Source organism: Sarcophilus harrisii, chromosome 3 (assembly GCF_902635505.1).
Source record: "Sarcophilus harrisii chromosome 3, mSarHar1.11, whole genome shotgun sequence".
Classification (NCBI taxonomy): Eukaryota; Metazoa; Chordata; class Mammalia; order Dasyuromorphia; family Dasyuridae; genus Sarcophilus; species Sarcophilus harrisii.
In genome coordinates, this window is record NC_045428.1 from 490,696,451 (window position 1) to 490,716,373 (window position 19,923).

Below are 19,923 nucleotides of genomic sequence, written 5' to 3' on the forward strand. Positions count from 1 at the left end.
ATATATCTCTAGCATGATACTGTTGTTAACTACATATTCCTTCTTTAAAATCTTTCATCCTATGGATTTAGTGATAGTCTTCTTGTTCTTTTCTTTCCCACATGAGTACTTCCTTCAGCATCTTTCAACAGTTCCTTTTTTCCCCCACTGAACATAGTTTTCTCTTCCTTGGGGATTTGATTCACTCCCATGGTTTTAATTATCATCTCTTTGAATGATTCCCAAATCTCTATCTTCCTTGAGCCACAGTGCCAAATTTTCAATAGCACATTAGATAGCTTTACAGTTCAAATATGGTATAGTGAATAGAGCGTTGAACTTGGAAGTCAAGAAGGACTGGGCTCAAATTCTTTATCAAAACACTAACCCAGATATGCAGCAATGTTTCTATTAGGATTATATCCCAAAGAGATCTTAAAGGAGGAAAAGGGACCTACATGCGAAAAAATGTTTGTGGCAGCCCTTTTTGTAACAGCTAGAAGAAACTGGAAACTGAATGAATGCTCATCAATTGGAGGTTAGCTGAATAAATTATGGTATATGAATGTTATGGAATATTATTGTTCTGTAAGAAACGACCAGCAGGATAATTTCAGAGAGGCCTAGAGAGACTTACATGAACTAATGCTAAGTGAAATAAGTAGAACCAGGAAATCATTATACACAACAACAATAAGATTATACAATGATCATTTCTGCTAGACATGGCTCTCTTTAACAATGAGATGATTCAAACCAGTTCCAATTGTTCAGTGATGAAGAAAGCCATCTACACCCAGAGAGAGGACTGTGGATCATAACATAGTATTTTCACTCTGTTTGTTGTTTGCTTGCATTTTGTTTTTTTTCTCAGTTTTTTTTCTTCTTGATCTGATTTTTCTTATGCAGCAAGATAACTGTATAACTATGTATACATAGATTGGATTTAACATATATTGTAACATATTTAACATGTATTGGACTACCTGCCATCTAGGGGAGAAGGTGGGGGGGAAGGAGAGGAAAATTTGGAACAGAAGGTTTTGCAAAGGTCAATGTTGAAAAATTACCTATGCATATGTTTTGTAAATAAAAAGCTTTAATAAAAAAAAATAATAAAGGGTTGGACTGGATTAAAAAAAAAGAAAGAAAAAGAAATGATGATCATGCTGATTCCAAAAAAGCCTGGAAAAGACTTACATGAATGAAGTAATCAGAACCAGGAGAAAATTATATATAGTAACAATAAGATTGTGTGATTATCAACTATAATAAATTTAGCTCTTTTCAGTAATAAAGTAATCCAAGACAATTCCAATAGACTTGGGATAGAAAATGTCACTCATATCAGAGAAAGAATTATGGAGACTTGAATGCAGATTGAAATATTCTATTTTCACCTTTTTTTGCTTTGTCTTTTCCCTTTTGTTCTGATTTTTCTTTCCCAAGATGACTAATATGGAACTGTTAAAAATGACCATATATGCATAACCTATGTCAAATTGTTTGCTCTCTTGGGGAGCGAGGTATTAGGGAAGATTTAGATATTTATTAAATATTATACTAAATGTATACTATTACTAATATTATATTTAATGTGTTTACTATTAAAATGAAAAAAAGTTACAATTTATATATTTGGAAATAATTGACAAATAACCTGGGTGTAGTTTCCAGATCAGCAGTGGAACTCTCTAAAGGGAACTGACGCCCTCAAAAAAAGGTTTCAAATAGGATTGAGAGTAATCCCTTAAAGAAGTCTTTGCCTTCAAGGAAGATCCCCAAAAGTCAAGGGGTAATCAGAAGGCTGTACCATATTGACATTTCCCAAACCTGAAAAATTGAGAAAGTCCTACATTTCTACTGCAACAGTGGACACTAATTACTTCTAGTGGTGTTCTTTAAAATTTAGGGGGAATTGAGAAATTAATATTTCTATCCAGGGACTCAATGTGATTGCTATTGGAGGTTTTTTTTTTGTTCTTGTTTGGGAGAAGTGAGGAGGCCTAATGAAATATCATGATTCTCCTAGCCAGGCAGGATATTAGGGAAATATCTAAAATACAGAGGAACAAATTGATTTGAGCAAATTCCCCCTCCCCATTCTCCCCACAGCCAGCAGGTCTCTGGAGACACTTAGTGGCTAAACTGAGAATAGTAACACACCTGTGTTTCTGCTTCTTTTTAGATCTAAAAGCTGTCAGGGCCATTTAGTTAAATTCAAGAATTCTTTGAGCAGAAATACTTCATTTAACAAAGGAGAAGTAAAATTTGTAAGATTGTTTCTGAAGCCTCACACTGATATCAGTAAGTAAACATTGTAGCCACTATCTAACAGCTTTGTGTTTTTCTGTTTCTCTGTGCTTGTGTGTTTACAATTGCGTCTATATAGGAATGTCTATGCCAAGTTAGAAGGCAAACAGACCAGATAGAAAGGTGGGTTTCTTTGCCTAACTTTACAGGGTTTTATGGCATCATACTGGCCAGGGACTATCAATTTCCAAATTGTGGCTTAAACGTTTTTGTCTGTTTTTTTTTTTTTAAATAAATGGAAAAGACTTTTGTTTGTATTATTTGCTATTTAAGACCATAATTGTGAAAGTTGAAGGGAAATTAATACTTAGGTTTCTTATTACTCTTCATCTACTCAGTGACAAATTTATTATTTTATAGTTAAAAGAGAAAGCCATTTCAATGATTAAAAAGCTGATTTGAAAGATGGCATCAATGAAGAAAAAAATAGATTGCAGCTTATATTTTAAATAGATGTGGTACTTAGGAACTACCTGCCTATTAACTCTTTTCAGTTTTACAAAGAGACAGAGACAAAGAGAGAGAGAGAGAGAGAGAGAAAGAGAGATTGTGCAAATCAGAAAACATCCAAAAAGTATCCTTTTAATTAGACTATCTAATTAGATACTTGGCAGTTTTGCAAATTAAAATTGAAAACAAGTCGATTGAGATAATTTTTTCAAACTGATATGTTTTGAAAGAGAAACTTTACCCTTTGCCAACTTAAGTAATTTAGAAATTTTGTTATAAATTGTAATAGATTCCTTGACTCAAGTACGGATATTAGTTGGAATAAACTTTGGACAATTTGTCAGGAAGAAAATTAAACTCCTACCCATTTTTATAACAGATTATGTAGAAGTACAAGGCAGATTTGGGGTTAGAATCATTCAAACCATGTGATGAAGAAATTATTAAAACTGCTTTTGCTAATCAATGTCTGCAGGAATTTATTAGTATATCTATATTTTCTGCCCTAAGTGACATGAGAAAGGTATAATGAAATTAGGAAAATTGCCAGAAATATATATGAGAATGAAAAAAGAAAGGGAAATTATTCTGGGCTAATTTTTAAAGCAAGTTTACAAGGTAAATTTTTAATAACTGTTTTATTTCTTGCCTACAAGAAAGAGAAGCTGATTAATCAAAGGAGCAACTTGGATATAAGTGAAATTTAATTTGGAAAAATCTTTTGTATTATTTTTATGAATAATATTACAACTGGATTGTTATTTGAATAGTCCAGGCTTTTATAAACTGGTAAAGTTTGTATTTAATTGCTAAAGACATCTTAATGGATTTTTAAATTTGCAGCCACAATTAGGACTAGAGTTGTGCAGTACAAGCTTCTTTCCCCTTTTGGGAGAGTAAGAAAAAAATAAGATGCTTTCATCTCTTAGGGAATTATAGAATCATGGCTAATCAGCAATAATTCAACATATTGTTACAGGCAATTTAGTGGCAGAGTCACCTGAGCTGAAATAAACTATGCAACTTTGGCAGTAAAAGTTACTGGTTTTGTTTAATTTTGTATGCTAAAATTATAAAGGAGAAATTCAATGAAGATTAGTTCTATAGACAGTTTGGGATATGACTGAAAGAATTTGGGAACTGAACAAGTAAAATAAAAGAATAACTTTTCTTATAGGTGTGATTTTCAAGGCCACTGGAAGAACAGATAGAGAAATGTAGAAGTTTAAACACTTTGGAAAGAAAGCTTTAAGAGAGGTTTTTGGTTTCATTAAAAGAAGAATGTGAGAAACTTTGTTGTTTATTTTATAGGAACTATAGTAATAAAAATTATAACTTGAAATGCCCAGATTCCAAGCAGAGGAAAATCTGAAGGACCAGTATTGATACTATATAATCAAGTCCCTGCTTTCAAGGCAAATCTATGATTTTTTCTTGCTACAATACTTTAGCACTTCTGTAGTGCTACAGGATGCAAATATATAAAATTTTACCATCTTCAATCTGAAATTAAGTCATTTTGATATCCTAAACAATTAAGCAGATAAGGAGTTGGCCTTGTCATCTACCTGTTAACCAGTTTTGTGTTCATGTATAAGATAAGATTCCTAAATTATCTCAGAATGTTATGGGAATAATTGGACAATGAAACAGAAATTTGTGGGACCAAGCTATAAAATCTTTGAATTAGTAAGATGAGAATCATGTTCTGATTTGTTTTAAAGGAAGAGTTTTTCAGTGCAATGGACTATCTTGGAGGAGAATAACTTATGGACTATCTTGTGCTAACTCAAAGAAGAATCCATTTCTACTTAGGTTTATTATTTAATTTGGGATTAACATCTATGTGTACAGCATGTCCCGAAGTACAAGCAATTTACATTTAGACTGCTCATTTGTGATATACTCATTTCTTTGAATACAATTTGGAACTGATTAGCATATACACATACCATCTTTTAAGTGAATTCATTTGTGTAATAGAGGTCATCTATTTACAAAGAATGTTGTTACCTATGTGTTCCTGTAAAGATTAAATCTCCTAAGGGGAGAATTGGAATTAATTGGAGTTCTAAATAATTAAAGTAGAAAATTAACTTGATAGAAAATTTGAGGAAGCAACAAGATCAGACAATTATATATGTAATTTTAAAAGTTTTCAGACTTCTGCCTTCTGTGGTACCTTAAAATATTTAGATTTTGATTCCTCAATTATTTGAATTTCTTAAACATAATTTTTAACATATCCCAGGAAGTTAAATGATAATGTCTTGAATGGTAATCTAAAAAACTACTCAACTCTAGCTTATAAGTCATATTTGGTAAATATTAAATCCTTAATCAGAATCCTTAATTATTTACAGGTCAGATCCTCACAGATTAAAAAAAGAAAAACACTCTTCAGCCTATTTGTTGGCAGTGTCTATCTCAGATACAGGGTTTATATAAAGATAGAAATAGCAAGGGGTATTTAAAAACTGAAATTTTCTGACATTTCAAGTAAACTATGGGTTCCTAATTTGATGGGGGCTTTTTATAGCTCTGTTGTTAATAAAATCCAATCCATAAGTTTATACCATATGATCTAGTTATTAAAGTAGTAAAATTTAAAAGGGCATTCTAAATTGTATTGAAATCTGTTATACAAAAGATTTTAGCAGGAACATCTAAGATTCTCTACAAGTCATAGTGAAGTGGGTTGTGGTCCCTTTAAGAAACTGATTTGTGATTCCTTTCAGATTGATTTATTCCTTTCTGATTCCCAACCCTTCCTGGCTGATGTATTATCAATTCAGGAAAGTAGGACCTTTGATTCACAAATCTGGTCAAAAGCACCCCTTTGAATTCCAATAGGAGATACGGGCTTGTCCCAGCCCCCATCGATCTGAGCCAATTAGGGCTGTCCCAGCCCCATTCTAATGAACTGCTCTGGCTGTCCCAATCCCCACCAACACAAGCAATATAATGAGCTTCCATCAACTAAGGCTTTTGCAGATGGACTTCAGCAGTGCCCTTTACAGCCAAGATCTCTCTGCCCACTGGAATACTGTTTCCAGTGCTATCTTCTCTTTATCCTCACCTATTTCCTTAACTAGACTTTAAACTTACTTCCAATCCCCATAATAAACCTCTTTTTATCAATCTAGGTTTTCGGGTCTGTAAATTCATTTACAGAGAACTGTGTTGCCGGAAGGGAGTTCCCCAAAACTCCCTACCTTTGTGCGGAATCCTGAAGGGTTGCAGAGGAGCCAAACTCCTCCATTTGATTCCCTGAACCTGCTACTAGACCATTTAAGTCCCTGACCACCAGAAACCCTAATTTCATTTGGGTTCCCCAAATCTAAACCTCACCATTAGGGAAACAGAGAAGCACATATATTAAAGAGGAATCAGAGTTGCCCTGAAAATAGGATCTATTCTAGAATGTCCAAGAGAAGATAATTTCCAGCAAAAAGAAAGGGATACTCCTACTTCTCAGATCTGTGTACAAAGGAGGATTTTATGGTCAAAGAAAAACTAAGAACATGAAATTTCAGATGGATAATTCCTTCTAATCTTGGAAGCAATGGTTTTCTTTGTGCAAAAACTTTTTTTTAATTTAATGTAATCAAAGCTGTCCATTTTGCATTTCATAATATTCTCTAGTTCTCCTTTGGTTATAAATTCCTCCCTTCTCCAAAGACCTGATAAGTAAACTATCCCTTTATCTATTTGCTTATAGCATTACCCTTTATACCACCTAAGTCATATACCCAAACCATTTTGACTTTATTTCAGTATGAGGTGTGAGACATATTATTTTCTAGTTTTCTCAGCAATTTTTGTGAAATAGGGAGTTCTTACCCCAGAAGCTAGAGTTTGGGAGTTTATCAAATACTGAAATATTATAGTCATTATCATGTCACGGTCATCACATTTGGCACCCAAGTGTGGTAACCAAAGACCCTACTTTCACTGAAGAAGTCTCCGGTGACCAGGAAATTAGGTGAGTATTTTAATAGACAAACAGGGAACTTCGTTTCTTAAGGACTAAACTAGTAACCTCTTCTGGCTGAAATGGGACAGATGTTAGGAAAAGATTCTCCTCCATCCCCACCCCCAACACCGAAGTGGCACTACAGAAAGCATGCTTATGGGGATAGAAGGACAAGGGCTACTTATAACTTGGGAACAGATAGCCAGACTTCAGGGTACATTAAAACGCACCTCCCCTTGGTTCTTAGAGGAAGAGCAAATCTCTCCAGATAATTGGAGATTAATAGGTCACCAGCTCTCTGAATATTACAACGGAAAAGGTCCTCCTTCAATTTCCATCGAGGCATTCTATATATACAATATAATACAGTTGACCTTAAAGAATCCTACAAGTTATAGAAAAAAAAAAAAAAAGTTCTAGGAATAGCCAGATGAGGAAGCCTGAGAAGAAAGAGGAAGACAATGAACAGATTAATGACTATATCCCCAAAGGGCATGGAGATTTAAGTGAGGCTCAAGGGTGTGGTGACTTTCTATGAGGCAGTTTCAACCCTGCCCAAAGAGCAGGTAATTGAATCTCCTCCATCAACTCCACCTTCCTGGATGGAGGGAGGAGGGGTTGGGGGGAAGGGGGGAGGTAGTGACACCACCAGCACCTCCCCCCCAGCATCCAAGGGCTCCTAAGAGTAGATTGCAAAAGGCACTACTCAAAGCCATGGAAGACCGGAAAGATGTAACTGAGCTCCAACTTCATATTTTTTCCTGTGATTCAACAGTTTAATTCTTCAGGTTAAGAAAGTAGAAAATATACTCCTTTTGATCCTCAAATCCTCAAAGACCTGAAAAAGGCTTGCACTCTTTATGGGGCTACATCAGCTTATGTTAAGATGTTATTACAGAATTTGGCTTTTGAAATCTTGACCCCTAATGACTGGAAATCTATAGCAAGGGTATGCCTAGAACCCGGACAAAACTACTTGTGGCTAAAGTGCAGTTCATGCTGCAATCACCTATGACCTACTAACAGGTGTAGGTTCCTATGCAGACGTTGCAGTACAGATTAATTACTCCATAGCATCATATGAGCAAATTGCTACTAATGCTATCAAAGCTTCTCTCCACAAGAAAGACGACAACAGTGAGGCTTTCACAAAAATAACACAAGGGCCAAATGAACCCTTTTCTGACTTTATGGGATGTTTGCAGACTGCTATCACAAGAACTAATGGTGAAAATGCATCAACAGACATTTTGATAAGGCAACTTGCTAAGGAAAACGCTAATGAGGTTTGCAGAAGAATTATACTAGGACTGTGCAAGGATGCTCTTTTAGAGGAGTTCATAAGAAGCTGTGCCACAGTGGACACAAATGCCTTTTATTCCCAGGCTATAATGCAGACTTCCCAAGATCCAAATATGGGGAGACAGAGTCCCTTTTGGCAAGGAACTTCCAGAGAGACTCATCAATGCTTTCAGTGTGGTAAAGTAGGGCATCTGAAAGCTCAATGTTAGTATAGAGACAGAATGAGAAAACAGGGTGGGAGAACAAGACCCAATACCCCATGTCCAAAATTCAACAGAGGCCTCAGAATGTAGACTGATTCAGGCAAACGGGATGAGGGGGCCCCAGAGCCGAAGACAAAAAACACTTGGGGCATGATGGCAGCTGATGGTGCACCCAGAGAGTGCCTATAAGTCCAGTACCCAGACATGACCAATCAGCCAGGAAGCCATATGATGGGAGAAAGGGATTACACAATCAGCCAGGAAGCAACCTGATGGGAGAAAGGGATTACAATTGGGGAGAATAGAGTTGTATGCAGCTGGGTGAAATCTGTTCCTCTCCAGCCTATGGATCCCTTGCCTCCAGGCACAGTAGGCTTGATCATTTCACTTCCTTTTTGTCCGTACAAAACAGTGTCCATCCACACACTGATGTGGGAAACTGGGGAATGTGTAGATAATATCCCAGTCACTAACACAAGTAGACAATGTGTGACATCACCCAGGACAAGTAGTAGCAAGTTTACTGATACAGAATCCTAATAAGCAACCTGGTGATAGTAGCCCAGATTCTGACTCCAAACCACAAAATCCAGGAATATACTAGACAGCAGCTGTAACAGCTGATCGACCTATGCTCATGATCTATGTAAATGGCCTACCAACAGAAGGATTGGTAGACACAGGTACAGATCATATAGTCATTAGACGTGCCAACTGGCCAAAGATTAAAGCAGACACCTACATGTCTGGTGTAGGAGGATCAATAGCAGCTGAAGTTAGTGTGCCCCTATGAGATGGACTTCTGAAGGCATAACAGGAGTTTTTACTCCTTTTATAGTTGAAAAAAATCCCCATCAATCTGTGGAAAAGAGATGTTATACAACAATTAGGGTTAAAAATGAGTACTTTGGTCTTTTTAGGCAGGGCTGCTGTTGAAGGCCTGCCAACACTTTCATCTGTTCCTATCCAATGGAAAACTGATACACCAGTGTGGATAGAATAATGGCCCTTAGGTAGCAATAAAATTCAGGTCTTATTAGATATAATACAGGGGCAACTTGACCAAGGACACTTGCAACCTTCTCTAAGTCCTTGGAATTCCCCAGTATTTGTTGTAAAAAGAAATCTGGAAAATGGAGGATGTTGACTGATTTAAGAAAGGTGAATGAACAGATGGAAACTATGGGAACTCTTCAGCCTGGACTCCCATCTCCTACTCAATTGCCTAGAGAATGGCCTCTTTGGGTTATAGACATTAAGGATTGTTTCTTTATATCCCTCTAGATAAGGAAGATATGAAAAGATTTGCCTTTTCAGTGTCCAGCATTAACTTAGCTGAGCCTCATAGAAGATATGAATGAACAGTTTTGCCACAGGGAATGAAAAACAGTCCTACTATGTGTCAAATGTATGTTGCTGCTGCTTACTCCAGTAAGGAAAGCATTTCCAAAAGTTATATTGTTACATTATATGGATGACATATTGGGATGTGCACCTGAATAACAAATGTTAGAAGCATGCCTACAAAAGACCATAGAAACACTAAGAAATTAAAAATTGTACATAGCTCCAGAAAAAATTCAAAGATATGCTTCTTTTCAATATTTAGGATATGAAGTATACCCTAAGGTGCTTACAGTACAAAAACCTTCCTTAAGAACAAAGAAGCTAAACATCTTAAATGATTTTCAGAAATTGATAGGAGATATCCAATGGATGCGACCAGTGTTAGGTTTGACTACTTATCAATTGCAACCATTATATGAGATTTTAAGGGGAGACAGTGTGATAGAGTGGGTGAACCTCCTGGTACAACCAGAACAAAGTCTTACTCTGTACCCAGTGCTTGTGGCTAGAATTTTATTAAAGGCCATTAAGCAAGCAGTACAATTATCTGGGACAAGACCTGACAAGATATGCACCTTTTATACTAATACACAAATTAATGTGTGCTGTGAGATCATCCCAGAGTGGCAAATTTTATTATCCATGGCTCCAAATTTTACACACGGGTCTCCATTAAAGAAAACCAGACTATTACATAATTGGCGATGAATTCTTGAAGAAAAAGTTTCTAAAGTTCCTCTAAAAGGACCAACTATCTTTACAGATGTATCCAAACATAATATTTGTGCTGTATACTCTCATGACTTAACTATAAAGAGAGTAGTCAGAACTCCTTTTCAGTCCACTCAGCAGAATGAATTGTATGCGATCATTCTAGCTCTTACTTATTATCCAGGAGATATAAATATAATATCTGATTCAGCCTATTCAGTAGGTGTGGTACAAAGAATTGCCACAGCCCAAATAAAATTTGTAGCCTCTAATATATATCAGCTCTTTAAGAAACTTCAAGAGCAAGTGAGAAAGCATCCAGGTAAGATTTATATTTTGCATGTCCACTCTCATAGTGGACTTCCAGGTCCTATTTTTGAGGGTAATTCAAAGGCAGATAGCTTTCTAACTATGTTGGTCAATACTCTTTTATTCCAAGAAGCCCAGGAATCTCATTCCAAATATCACAGGCTGCTCAAGCTTTACGTTTACAATTTGGAATAACAAGAGAGGAAGCCAGGAGCATAGTAAAAGCCTATATGGCTTGCCTTCCTTTCCACACTCCTACACTGCCTCCAGAGAAGAACCCTAATGGTGTGAGACCCAATGAAATCTGGCAAATGGATGTGACCCATTATAAATCTTTTGGTCGCCTGTCTTTTATCCATGTTGTGGTAGACACTTTTTCAGGATTCACTTTTGCAATACCAGCAGCAAAAGAAACAGCCCGAGTGGTCATCACTGAATTCCTCATACAAGCATTTGCAAATTATGGATGTGCCGCATATACTTCTAAACATTTTGCACACTTTTGTGCACAGTAAGAGATTTTACACACCACTGGCATACCTTTTAATCCTCTTCTTGATTTTTGACAAAGATGCACTAGTTCCGGCAGACAGGTTTTATAACCCACCAGCAGGGCATGTCCAGTGAGAGCAGCTCCACTATCTTTAGATAATTGCCAGGTAATGTGGAGAGACCCAGAAAGTGGTGAATGGAAGGGACCAGATAGATTAACTGCTTGGGGGAGAGGGTTTGCTTGTATCTCTAACAGGTGGAGAAGGAATCAGATGGTGCCAACGAGCCACATTCGCCTTGTCCATCACAGAGAGATGGAGCAGACCCTTGAAACAAAGAACTCCCAAGAAATATCAAGTGGTTCTGTTGCTGATTATGCTCACCATTGAAAGAGCATGGCAGTTATGGCATTTGACTCATGGACATCGAAAATTGTTGGACTTCAAAACCCTCAGGAAACATTGAATTCTCTGAGACATGATAAGACTGTTGTAGGACTTGAAAGCCCTCAGGAATCATTGGATTTTCTGAGAAATGATAAGACTGTTGCAGGACTTCAAAATCTGCTGGAATCGTTGGATTCCCTAACACATAAAAGGACTGTTGCAGGATTTCAAAAACTTGGGGGGATCATTGGATTCCCTGACATGTGAAGCAATGGACAATAAATTGGTTTGGGACTATCTCTTGGCTGCTGAAGAAGGTGTGTGTGTGACTGTTGTGTGTGTCTGTGACATGCCCTCCTCCTAGGACTTCTGGCAATCTTTTAAAACATCATATTGATTTATATTGTTTGTTATACCGCTACTTGCATATACAATTCATATTTGTTACACCACATAGAGCCTGCACTGACTGTGGGGAGAGTCATCACTAAAAGCCTCTGCGTTATAGCTATGTGCTTGTGTAATACCTCCCATGCTGATGGGTTTGTGCATACTTGTTTCTAATAAGACCCTTCAGCCCAGAAACCCACTAGCAACCCCCACTTCCCTTTGGTGCTTTTCATCTCCCTTGCTGAGAAGTCGGGGGGGGGGGGGGAGGGTGTGATCATCTCCTTTTTGGTGCTTTCACCTCCTTTCCTGAGAAGTCAGGGAGGGTGTGATCACCTCCCCTTGGGGGCTCTCACCTCCCTGAGAAGTGTTCTAAAACAAAAGAAAGTGGGAGATGTAATGGGCTGAAGCTTGAATTGATGCACTGAGGTCCCAAGCATGTGAGTCTAAATAGCAACTGGGTGATATTCTATTAATATATGCTTGGAAGAAGAATGGCCCTGCCCACTCTTTGTGCAAGTTTTGATGTGTTGTATAGGAAATGACGTAGAGACGATTTTGGTGGGTGGAGAGAGGCAGAGAGACTGCTGGCCAGATTCGAGTTGCAGTTGCTCACACTTCCTATCGCCATCCCCCTTCACCTCCGCAAAGAATAAAGATTGAGAATTTTCCCTTAACCTGAATTCCTGACTCCAGCTGATTTTAAAACAAGCGGTCATCACAGAAACACAGAAAGGTAAGTGACTTCTCCAAACTACTAGGCAAGGTAGTAATAGACAAGTTATGATTTGAATCCTTTTACTCCAAATCCAATACTTTTCATTTTATCATACTCCATCTCAAAGGCAAACAAAAAAAAAATATGGAGGTAGGCAGCCTACCCCCAGCACCCCCCAGGTTAAGCCTCTACATTTAAATATGCTAAGAAGTTCTAGTAAGACCTAAACCTAGTGGAGAACTTGCTTTTTCAAAAGGGAAATATATAAGGCTCAGGACCTGACTGAAGGCCAGTAAGAATCCAATCCCATATTTCCACAGGAAAGTTCAGGCCTCTCTCCCAATAGGATCTTTGCAAAGATATGCTCCCCTTCTACTACAACCTATTAGATGAAGCAAATTTGAAATTTGCTGGCCTAGCCTTGCTTTTGTTGACTTTGATAAGAACTTTGCTATCATTGAAAAAAGGTTTAAGTATTTATGAGGAAAGTTTACATGAAAACATAGCAATTCTGACCACTGTTTCACATCTTTTACTGGCACCCCCTTTTAAGTCTTATAGGCCCATAGCTTAGAAATTTTTGCTCTAGCACAGCCCTACTTCTCCATTTATCTAAAAACTACTTTTTCTTCAAGACTCAGCTCAAGGGCAATTTCCTCCAGAAAATTATCACTCCCTCTTCTACACTCTTATAACACTACATCATTCACATAGGGTCATTAGTGTATTACACATTTTTATGGACATATCAATCTGCCTATTAAGGTTGTAATAAGCAACTCTAGGGCAAATGCCAGTATTCTCATATCATCTACACCTAGCACATAACAGTGTCCTACACTTAGCAGGCAGTCAATATGCATTAATGACTATGAAAACTCATTAATAAGTCTAGCCTAGAAGGCTTTGTTCATAAATGTAATTGTTGACTGATAGTAGCTAAATTACAGAAAACTTAAGCTACTTACCAGATGGCAGGTGAAGTTCATTATCTGAAACTCTGACCTAGATCAGATAATCAAATCAAATGTGCTTCTCAGTATATCCTTCACTCATTCATTCAATAAGTTTATCAACAGATCTGGCACAGTTGGAGAGGGTACAGAGAGTGGTGAGGAGGAGAGATAAAAAGAAGTATAACAAATTACTTCTAAAAGTATCAAACTAATTTGGGGAAAAAATCCATGGCAAAAAGACAATATAAGACATCTCTACCAGATCTTACTGGCACTTAATGGCCTAGGTTTAAATGCTATCCTCTCTGCAAAACTTTTCTTATTTTGCTGAATACTCATACCATTTTCACAGAACCATAAAATCTCAGACATAGAAGCAACCTCAGATTTCATCTTCATTTCCACACATTTAAGTCTCTTTCTTCTACAAAATAACCAACAAGTAGCTATTTAGGCTCTGCTTGAAGACCTCCAACAAGGGGCAACTTATTACTTTCCAAAACAGTCCATTCCACTTTGGGGCGATAATTTTTCAAGACATTTTTCTTTAAATCAAGTTTAAATCTGACTCTCTGAAACACCTAGTCTGGATCCTTGTTCTGCCCTCTAGATCAAAGTAAGAAAAAAAAAAAAAACACTATTTCTTTAAATTCTTGAAAACAAGCTGTACTAAAGTCAGAGGGGAGTCCTCTCTCCCCTAATCTTCTCCAGGACAGCCATCACCATTTCCATTTTACTGAATAAAAACAACTGTTACAAATTTTAATTAACCACAAAACATTCTCATGGTAAATGAGAAACTTCCTATCCTAGAAAAAAAGAAGGCTAGAGGAACATCAATTCCTACCTAATAGTCTTATCTATCTCGGCAGGACATCTGAGAAAATCTTTCTCCACAAAGTTATGAGTTTCTTGTGAGCAGAGGCCAAGCTCTATTTGTCTTCCTTTCTCCTCATACTATTTGCTGGTGGTAAATACCAGATGGTCATTTGTTTCATTAAATTGGCATTAGAGTTAAAAAAGACCAAAACTACAGGTTCAATTTCTCTTTCAAGCACAGGATCCAACTTTTAAATGGATTACTGGATATCTCAATCTAAATATGTCCATATGATACCTCAAGCTCAGTTTGTATATAATACATTTCATCTGCCTACAAAACATAAGTCATTGTTTTGACCTGAATGAAGCATTTCTTAAGTACTTACTAATATATACACTAAGCGCTAGGAATACAAATAGAAGTCAGAAAGTCAACAGAAGCAGACTTCAGAAATTCCTGTTCTACTGAAGATTATAAAGAGAAAATTTCAGTTGCATATCACATGGGAAGGTCCCATGATCTTCAGCAGATGGCAGCCAGACACTAATGAATGCCTCTTTCTTCAATGTCATTTCTTGATCAAATTCTATCAGTTTTTCATGTTGAATGATTTAACAGAGGAAAGCAAGGATTCTGATGACAAAACCTTTCTTTTCTAGGTGTCAATGTCAATAGTTGCAGTGCTAGCATTAGTGGCCAAGCTGCTTCTGCATAGGCTTGCTTCTCAGAGCTTTCTCCTATCTGCTAATAACTCTACAATTTATCCAGACACCCAAACAGCAAACCTCATTTTCAACACTTTCCTCTCCCTCATCTCCCACATCTATTTCTTACTAGATTTTACCAATTCTAATTCTGATGTCTTAGATTTTTATCTTTCTATTGCCACTGCTACCATCTCAATAGTCTCCTAGATTAATATGGCCTGAATGATATTCTTTCCTCTAGCCCCTCCCCTCAACCATCTTCCCCAGAAATTTACTTTTTTATGCCAATGCAGCTCAATGTTCTTTACTATCAAGAACTGAATCATGTTATTCCTCTGCTAGAAATCCCTCAGTGATTCCTTACTACTTATCAAAGTCCTCATCTACAACCTAGCATCCCACTATATTTCTAATTTTACCTCATATTACTCTTTTCCATGGACCACATTTAAGCCAAACAGATCTATTCACTGTCTCTGGTGCAGTAAAAATAATGCTGGATTTGGAGTCAGAAGATCTTTGTTTAAATCCCAGCTTTGTCACTTACTACCTGAATGATGATGGGCAAATCACTTAGCCTTGCTAAGTCTCAGTTTCCTCATCTGTAAAGTGAAGGAAATGGATTAGATGGCCTCTAAGGTCCCTTTTAGCTCTAGCTCTAGGATCCTAAACACAGAGTATTACAGTTTCTATGTTATCACTCATGCTGACCCCTCCTGTGCTTTTTATGTTTTCTCTACTACTTCCACTTTTTGAATTCCCATCCATTTTTTAGTACCCAAACCCAATGTTATTTTTTCTAGGAAGCCTTCCCTAACCCCTCCAGTTGGAAAAGACTTTTCCTTCCTTTGACCTTACAGAGTACTCTGCTACCTGTCATGAGCTATTACATTCTCTTTTGCAGTATTATTTTAGTTACATAGTATTGCACAGTTCTATATCTAATGTTACCACCAATAAGATTTAATAGGACAGGTTACTACTTTAAGCTCAGGAGAACAGGAATTATGTTTTAACTATCTTTGTATATCTCTAGCAGAGTGATTTGCACACAAACATCTGGTGAAGGAATAAATGAATTAAATGAACATGAATTATAATGGATGGGGGTGGGGGCAGGGATAAATGGCATAAGCAAAACACCAAGGAAGAAATGATTATGGTATAATTAGGGAACAGCCTGGCTATAATATAGCTTTCATGAAGGGAAACAGCAGAATGAATGAATTATAAAACATTTATTACACTATGATGCAGCCAGATAGCAAAAGACCTAGAATGTCAGGTTATCTAGTTATCTGATGATATTTAATGGAAATAACACAGGAATTCACTCATTCCAAATAGTTAACATATAGTTAAGTTCAAAATGTATAATAGCTGAACTACTTGTCAATTAAACTCCAATTTAGAACCATTTGAGTTTTATAAAAATTATGCCTCTTTTGGAATACTTGCCATTTATAAAAGATTCCTCAGCAGTTCAATTATCCTTTCAACGATTAGAATAACCTCTAATACTAGTAAAAGTTGGTTTTATATAAGACCTTCAAAATAAGTTTTTACACTAACCATATTACTAACCATAGGACTCAACCCACAAATCCCTTAATTTCCACTAAAACACTGAAAATCTACCTACTTGTTGGTACTACTTTGTTGGCAGCACTCCCTTCTCCTTCTGATGGTTCTGCAGCAATGGTGTCTTGGCTTGGCTCTTTAACTCTTTCATCAGTGAGAAGGCTTACTGCTTGGGTTATATCACCATTACTAGCCTAGAAAAGAAATGGGAATATCTGTAGGAAAGCATCAGAGTCAAGAATTTTCCTTAGGCTTGACAGAAGGGAAAAAAGTAAGCCAAAGAACCTAATACAAATAGATAAATTTGCTTATAACAGACTAAATAGCTAGCTAAATTACTCAGATGCTCTAATTCCAATATAGAATAACTACAACAGTAATTGGAAACTTAAAATAGGGCAGGAACTAAATAGACAAAGATATGAGAGGAATGATGTTGGGTACTAGCTGTTTTGAAAAAGGGAGTTAAGCAGCCACATACTAGTTGTCCAAGGGGGTACTGAGGCTGGGAGGGAGTGGTTTCTTCAACTATTTCCTGACACAGAATCTTTTCTGATATACTGTGTGAAGGTGCTAATGAGCAAATTACCACCCCCTACCCTCCACCCCACCCTTCCCCCATCAAGGTTTAATCTCTACATAGATTTACTGATGAAATGAAAATGTGGATAATGACTTCTCTAAATGTAATTGCTTAAAAGACTCTTTAAACTAACCTTCAAAGCTTCATGAAGAAAAGATGGATCCTGAATTCCAGTGATTTCTCTCAGTTGATTTAATAGCATTTGGCAGCTCTACATTTGGAGAAAAAAAAAAAAGGGGCAACATCAGAATGGGACAAACTTGGATAAACTTCAAGAATAGAAATGATATCATTTGAGTGAACCAATTTGTGAAGTCATTTTTCCTAAGAGAAAGCAGAAACCAACAAGGTATTCACTGTTCAATCAGACCTACCACAGAAACCCAGAGACAAGACTGATTTTCCTAACAGTTTATTCACAAGTAAGATTTTGAGCACTAACTGATAAGAAATGCATGCAAACAATACAACTGAAAATGAGTTATATTCAAAGTCTTTCATGAAAGTATGAGAGTGGAAAGAGAATGCAAAAAATCAACTCGTTCAGTTCCAGTTCAGAGGTGAAGAAACTGAGGCCTACAGAGTCAAAGTAACTTGTAAAGGTCAGAGAGCTATTAAGAGACAGAAGAACCCTAGCTCTCATGAAGCTTAAAGTGCCCAGGTACTTCTTGATCCAATAAGCACCAACATGAAGACATATAAGGAGTCCAGGGAATGTGCATGGGTATGAGGATGGGCTATTTTAAACTAGGCTGAGCATACCATTTGGTTGTGTGTCATTTTTCATTTGTAAGCTTCCAAATATGCTGTCAGTTACAGATACAACCAGTAACGGTTTAAACAACAGCATTATTTATGAGTTTTTTTTTTTTAAAGATAAAGATGAAACTATATTTCTGAATTCCAAAATAGCCTAATTAAAAAAAAAACAAAGTGATTCTCTCCCTCTTATCAGCAAATTTCCAGTCAGCAAACAATTTAATAACCCCTAATCAATAACAAGACTTGTTTAGAATCCTTTTCAGTCATTTAGTAAACAATGATTTATTAAAAAAAATCTATGTACAAGGCACTATGTTAAGTGCTGGGGATAAAAAAAAAAAAGTCAAAAAAAGTCCCACTGTTTAAAAAAATTTTTATTCCTATAGCAGAGACCACATGTAAACAATTATATACAGGGCAAACTGTAGGTAATCTCAGAGAGAAGAAATTAGAAATAGGTAAAAGGAGAAGCTTCTTGCAGAAAATTGGGTTTTAATTGAGATTCAAAGGAAGCCAGGGATGCCAGGAGTTGATGAGGGAGAGCATTCTAAGTATAGAAACAGTCAGTGAAAAAGCAAAGATTAGGGAGATGAAGCATTCCATGTGAGGAACAGCAATGATAACAGTATCAATGGTGGGAAGAGGTCAGGTTATAAAGTACTTTAAAAGCCAACTAGAAGGCATTATACTTGATCTTAGGAGTTAGAGAGAACCCCTGTAGTTTACTGAACAGAATTATGACATGGTCAAACCTGTTTCTTTTGTTTGTTTTGTTTTTAAGGAAGATCAATGGAAAGCAGACAGGAAGAAGTTGAAGATTAATGAGTTACAACGATAGAGGGGCCATCAGCTAAAAAATGCAAGACGGAAAAGGATTACTTGTATATGTACAGTGGTTTGTCTTAGCAAGAAGGGATGGAGATTAATGAGTGACAAAGCAAATAACTGATGTGAGATGAAAAGAAGATAAGAGGGTAGTCTTCATAAATGGCTCCCATTTTTAAAAACTGAATTCATGTTTAATAATTATAGGTGCTATGCCCCCTCCTTTCCTCTGCCTAGGCAAAAGAAGAGATCCAGGGAACTGGGGCAGAACACCTCCAACAGCAAGGACAGCCAAAAATGATTTTTTTTTTTTTTGTCATGGCAATTGGGGTTAAGTGACTAGTCCAGGATCACACAGTTAGCAAATGTTAAGTGTCTGAGGCTAGATTTGAATTCAAGTCCTCCTGACTCCAGGGTCCACACTCTATCCACTGAGCAATGTAACTGCCCCCAAATGTGATTTTCTTAAAATAAAAAAGACCCTAGGGATATGCCACCCCAATTTTTAAGACTTTATACACACACATGTGTGTATGTATGTATGTATGTATGTATATGTCTGTCCTAGAATCTTTCTAGATGGGAGAAAGGCCCTAATTTTTCAGTGAAATGTGATTCAAGAGTCTCAGCTGAGAGGACAGGGGGAAAGAGAGCCATAAGAATTAGATTCTTTGCAGAAAGAGAAATCAATAAAATACCTCTTAACAAGGTTAAATTTGCAGCTTGAACAGGATCTTTAGGATAACTATCAAACTAGCCAAACTAGCCTATATAAACTATTTGTACTGCTTACTCTGAAATGAGAAGTTTGGTAGATGAGAAGTTCTACTACATCAGTAGAATAAAAATTTTAGTAAGATTAATTTCACAATGTTTATCTACTGCTACTTGTGCAGATGAAATTCCAATATTTACTGTCTAATCAACATATGAATCAATGACTCTAAACAATGACATCAACTTTATAAACCTCAATGCTGACAACCACCTTTTTGCTCAAATCAATGAAATGAAACTACATACTGCTGACACATATTAGAAGTTACATGAATTATGTAGTAAAAAGGAGTCACAAGCTAAGTATTGGGAGACTGTCTAGACCAGAGTCCCCAG

At 36.7% G+C, this 19,923-nt stretch overlaps 1 protein-coding gene across 9 annotated transcripts in view; it reads right to left on the reverse strand.

Moving 5' to 3' along the window:
- The window catches only part of USP28 (ubiquitin specific peptidase 28), a 72,094-nt gene that overhangs the window by 38,083 nt on the left and 14,088 nt on the right, over nt 1-19,923 (reverse strand). For all 9 annotated transcript variants that reach the window (XM_031961241.1, XM_031961239.1, XM_031961238.1 and 6 more), the window contains exons 2-3: nt 17,357-17,434; nt 16,702-16,834 (exon numbers count right to left, since the gene is read on the reverse strand). In XM_031961241.1, the coding sequence (XP_031817101.1) occupies nt 16,702-16,834; nt 17,357-17,434 (211 nt within the window). The remainder of the gene's footprint in view (nt 1-16,701; nt 16,835-17,356; nt 17,435-19,923) is intronic.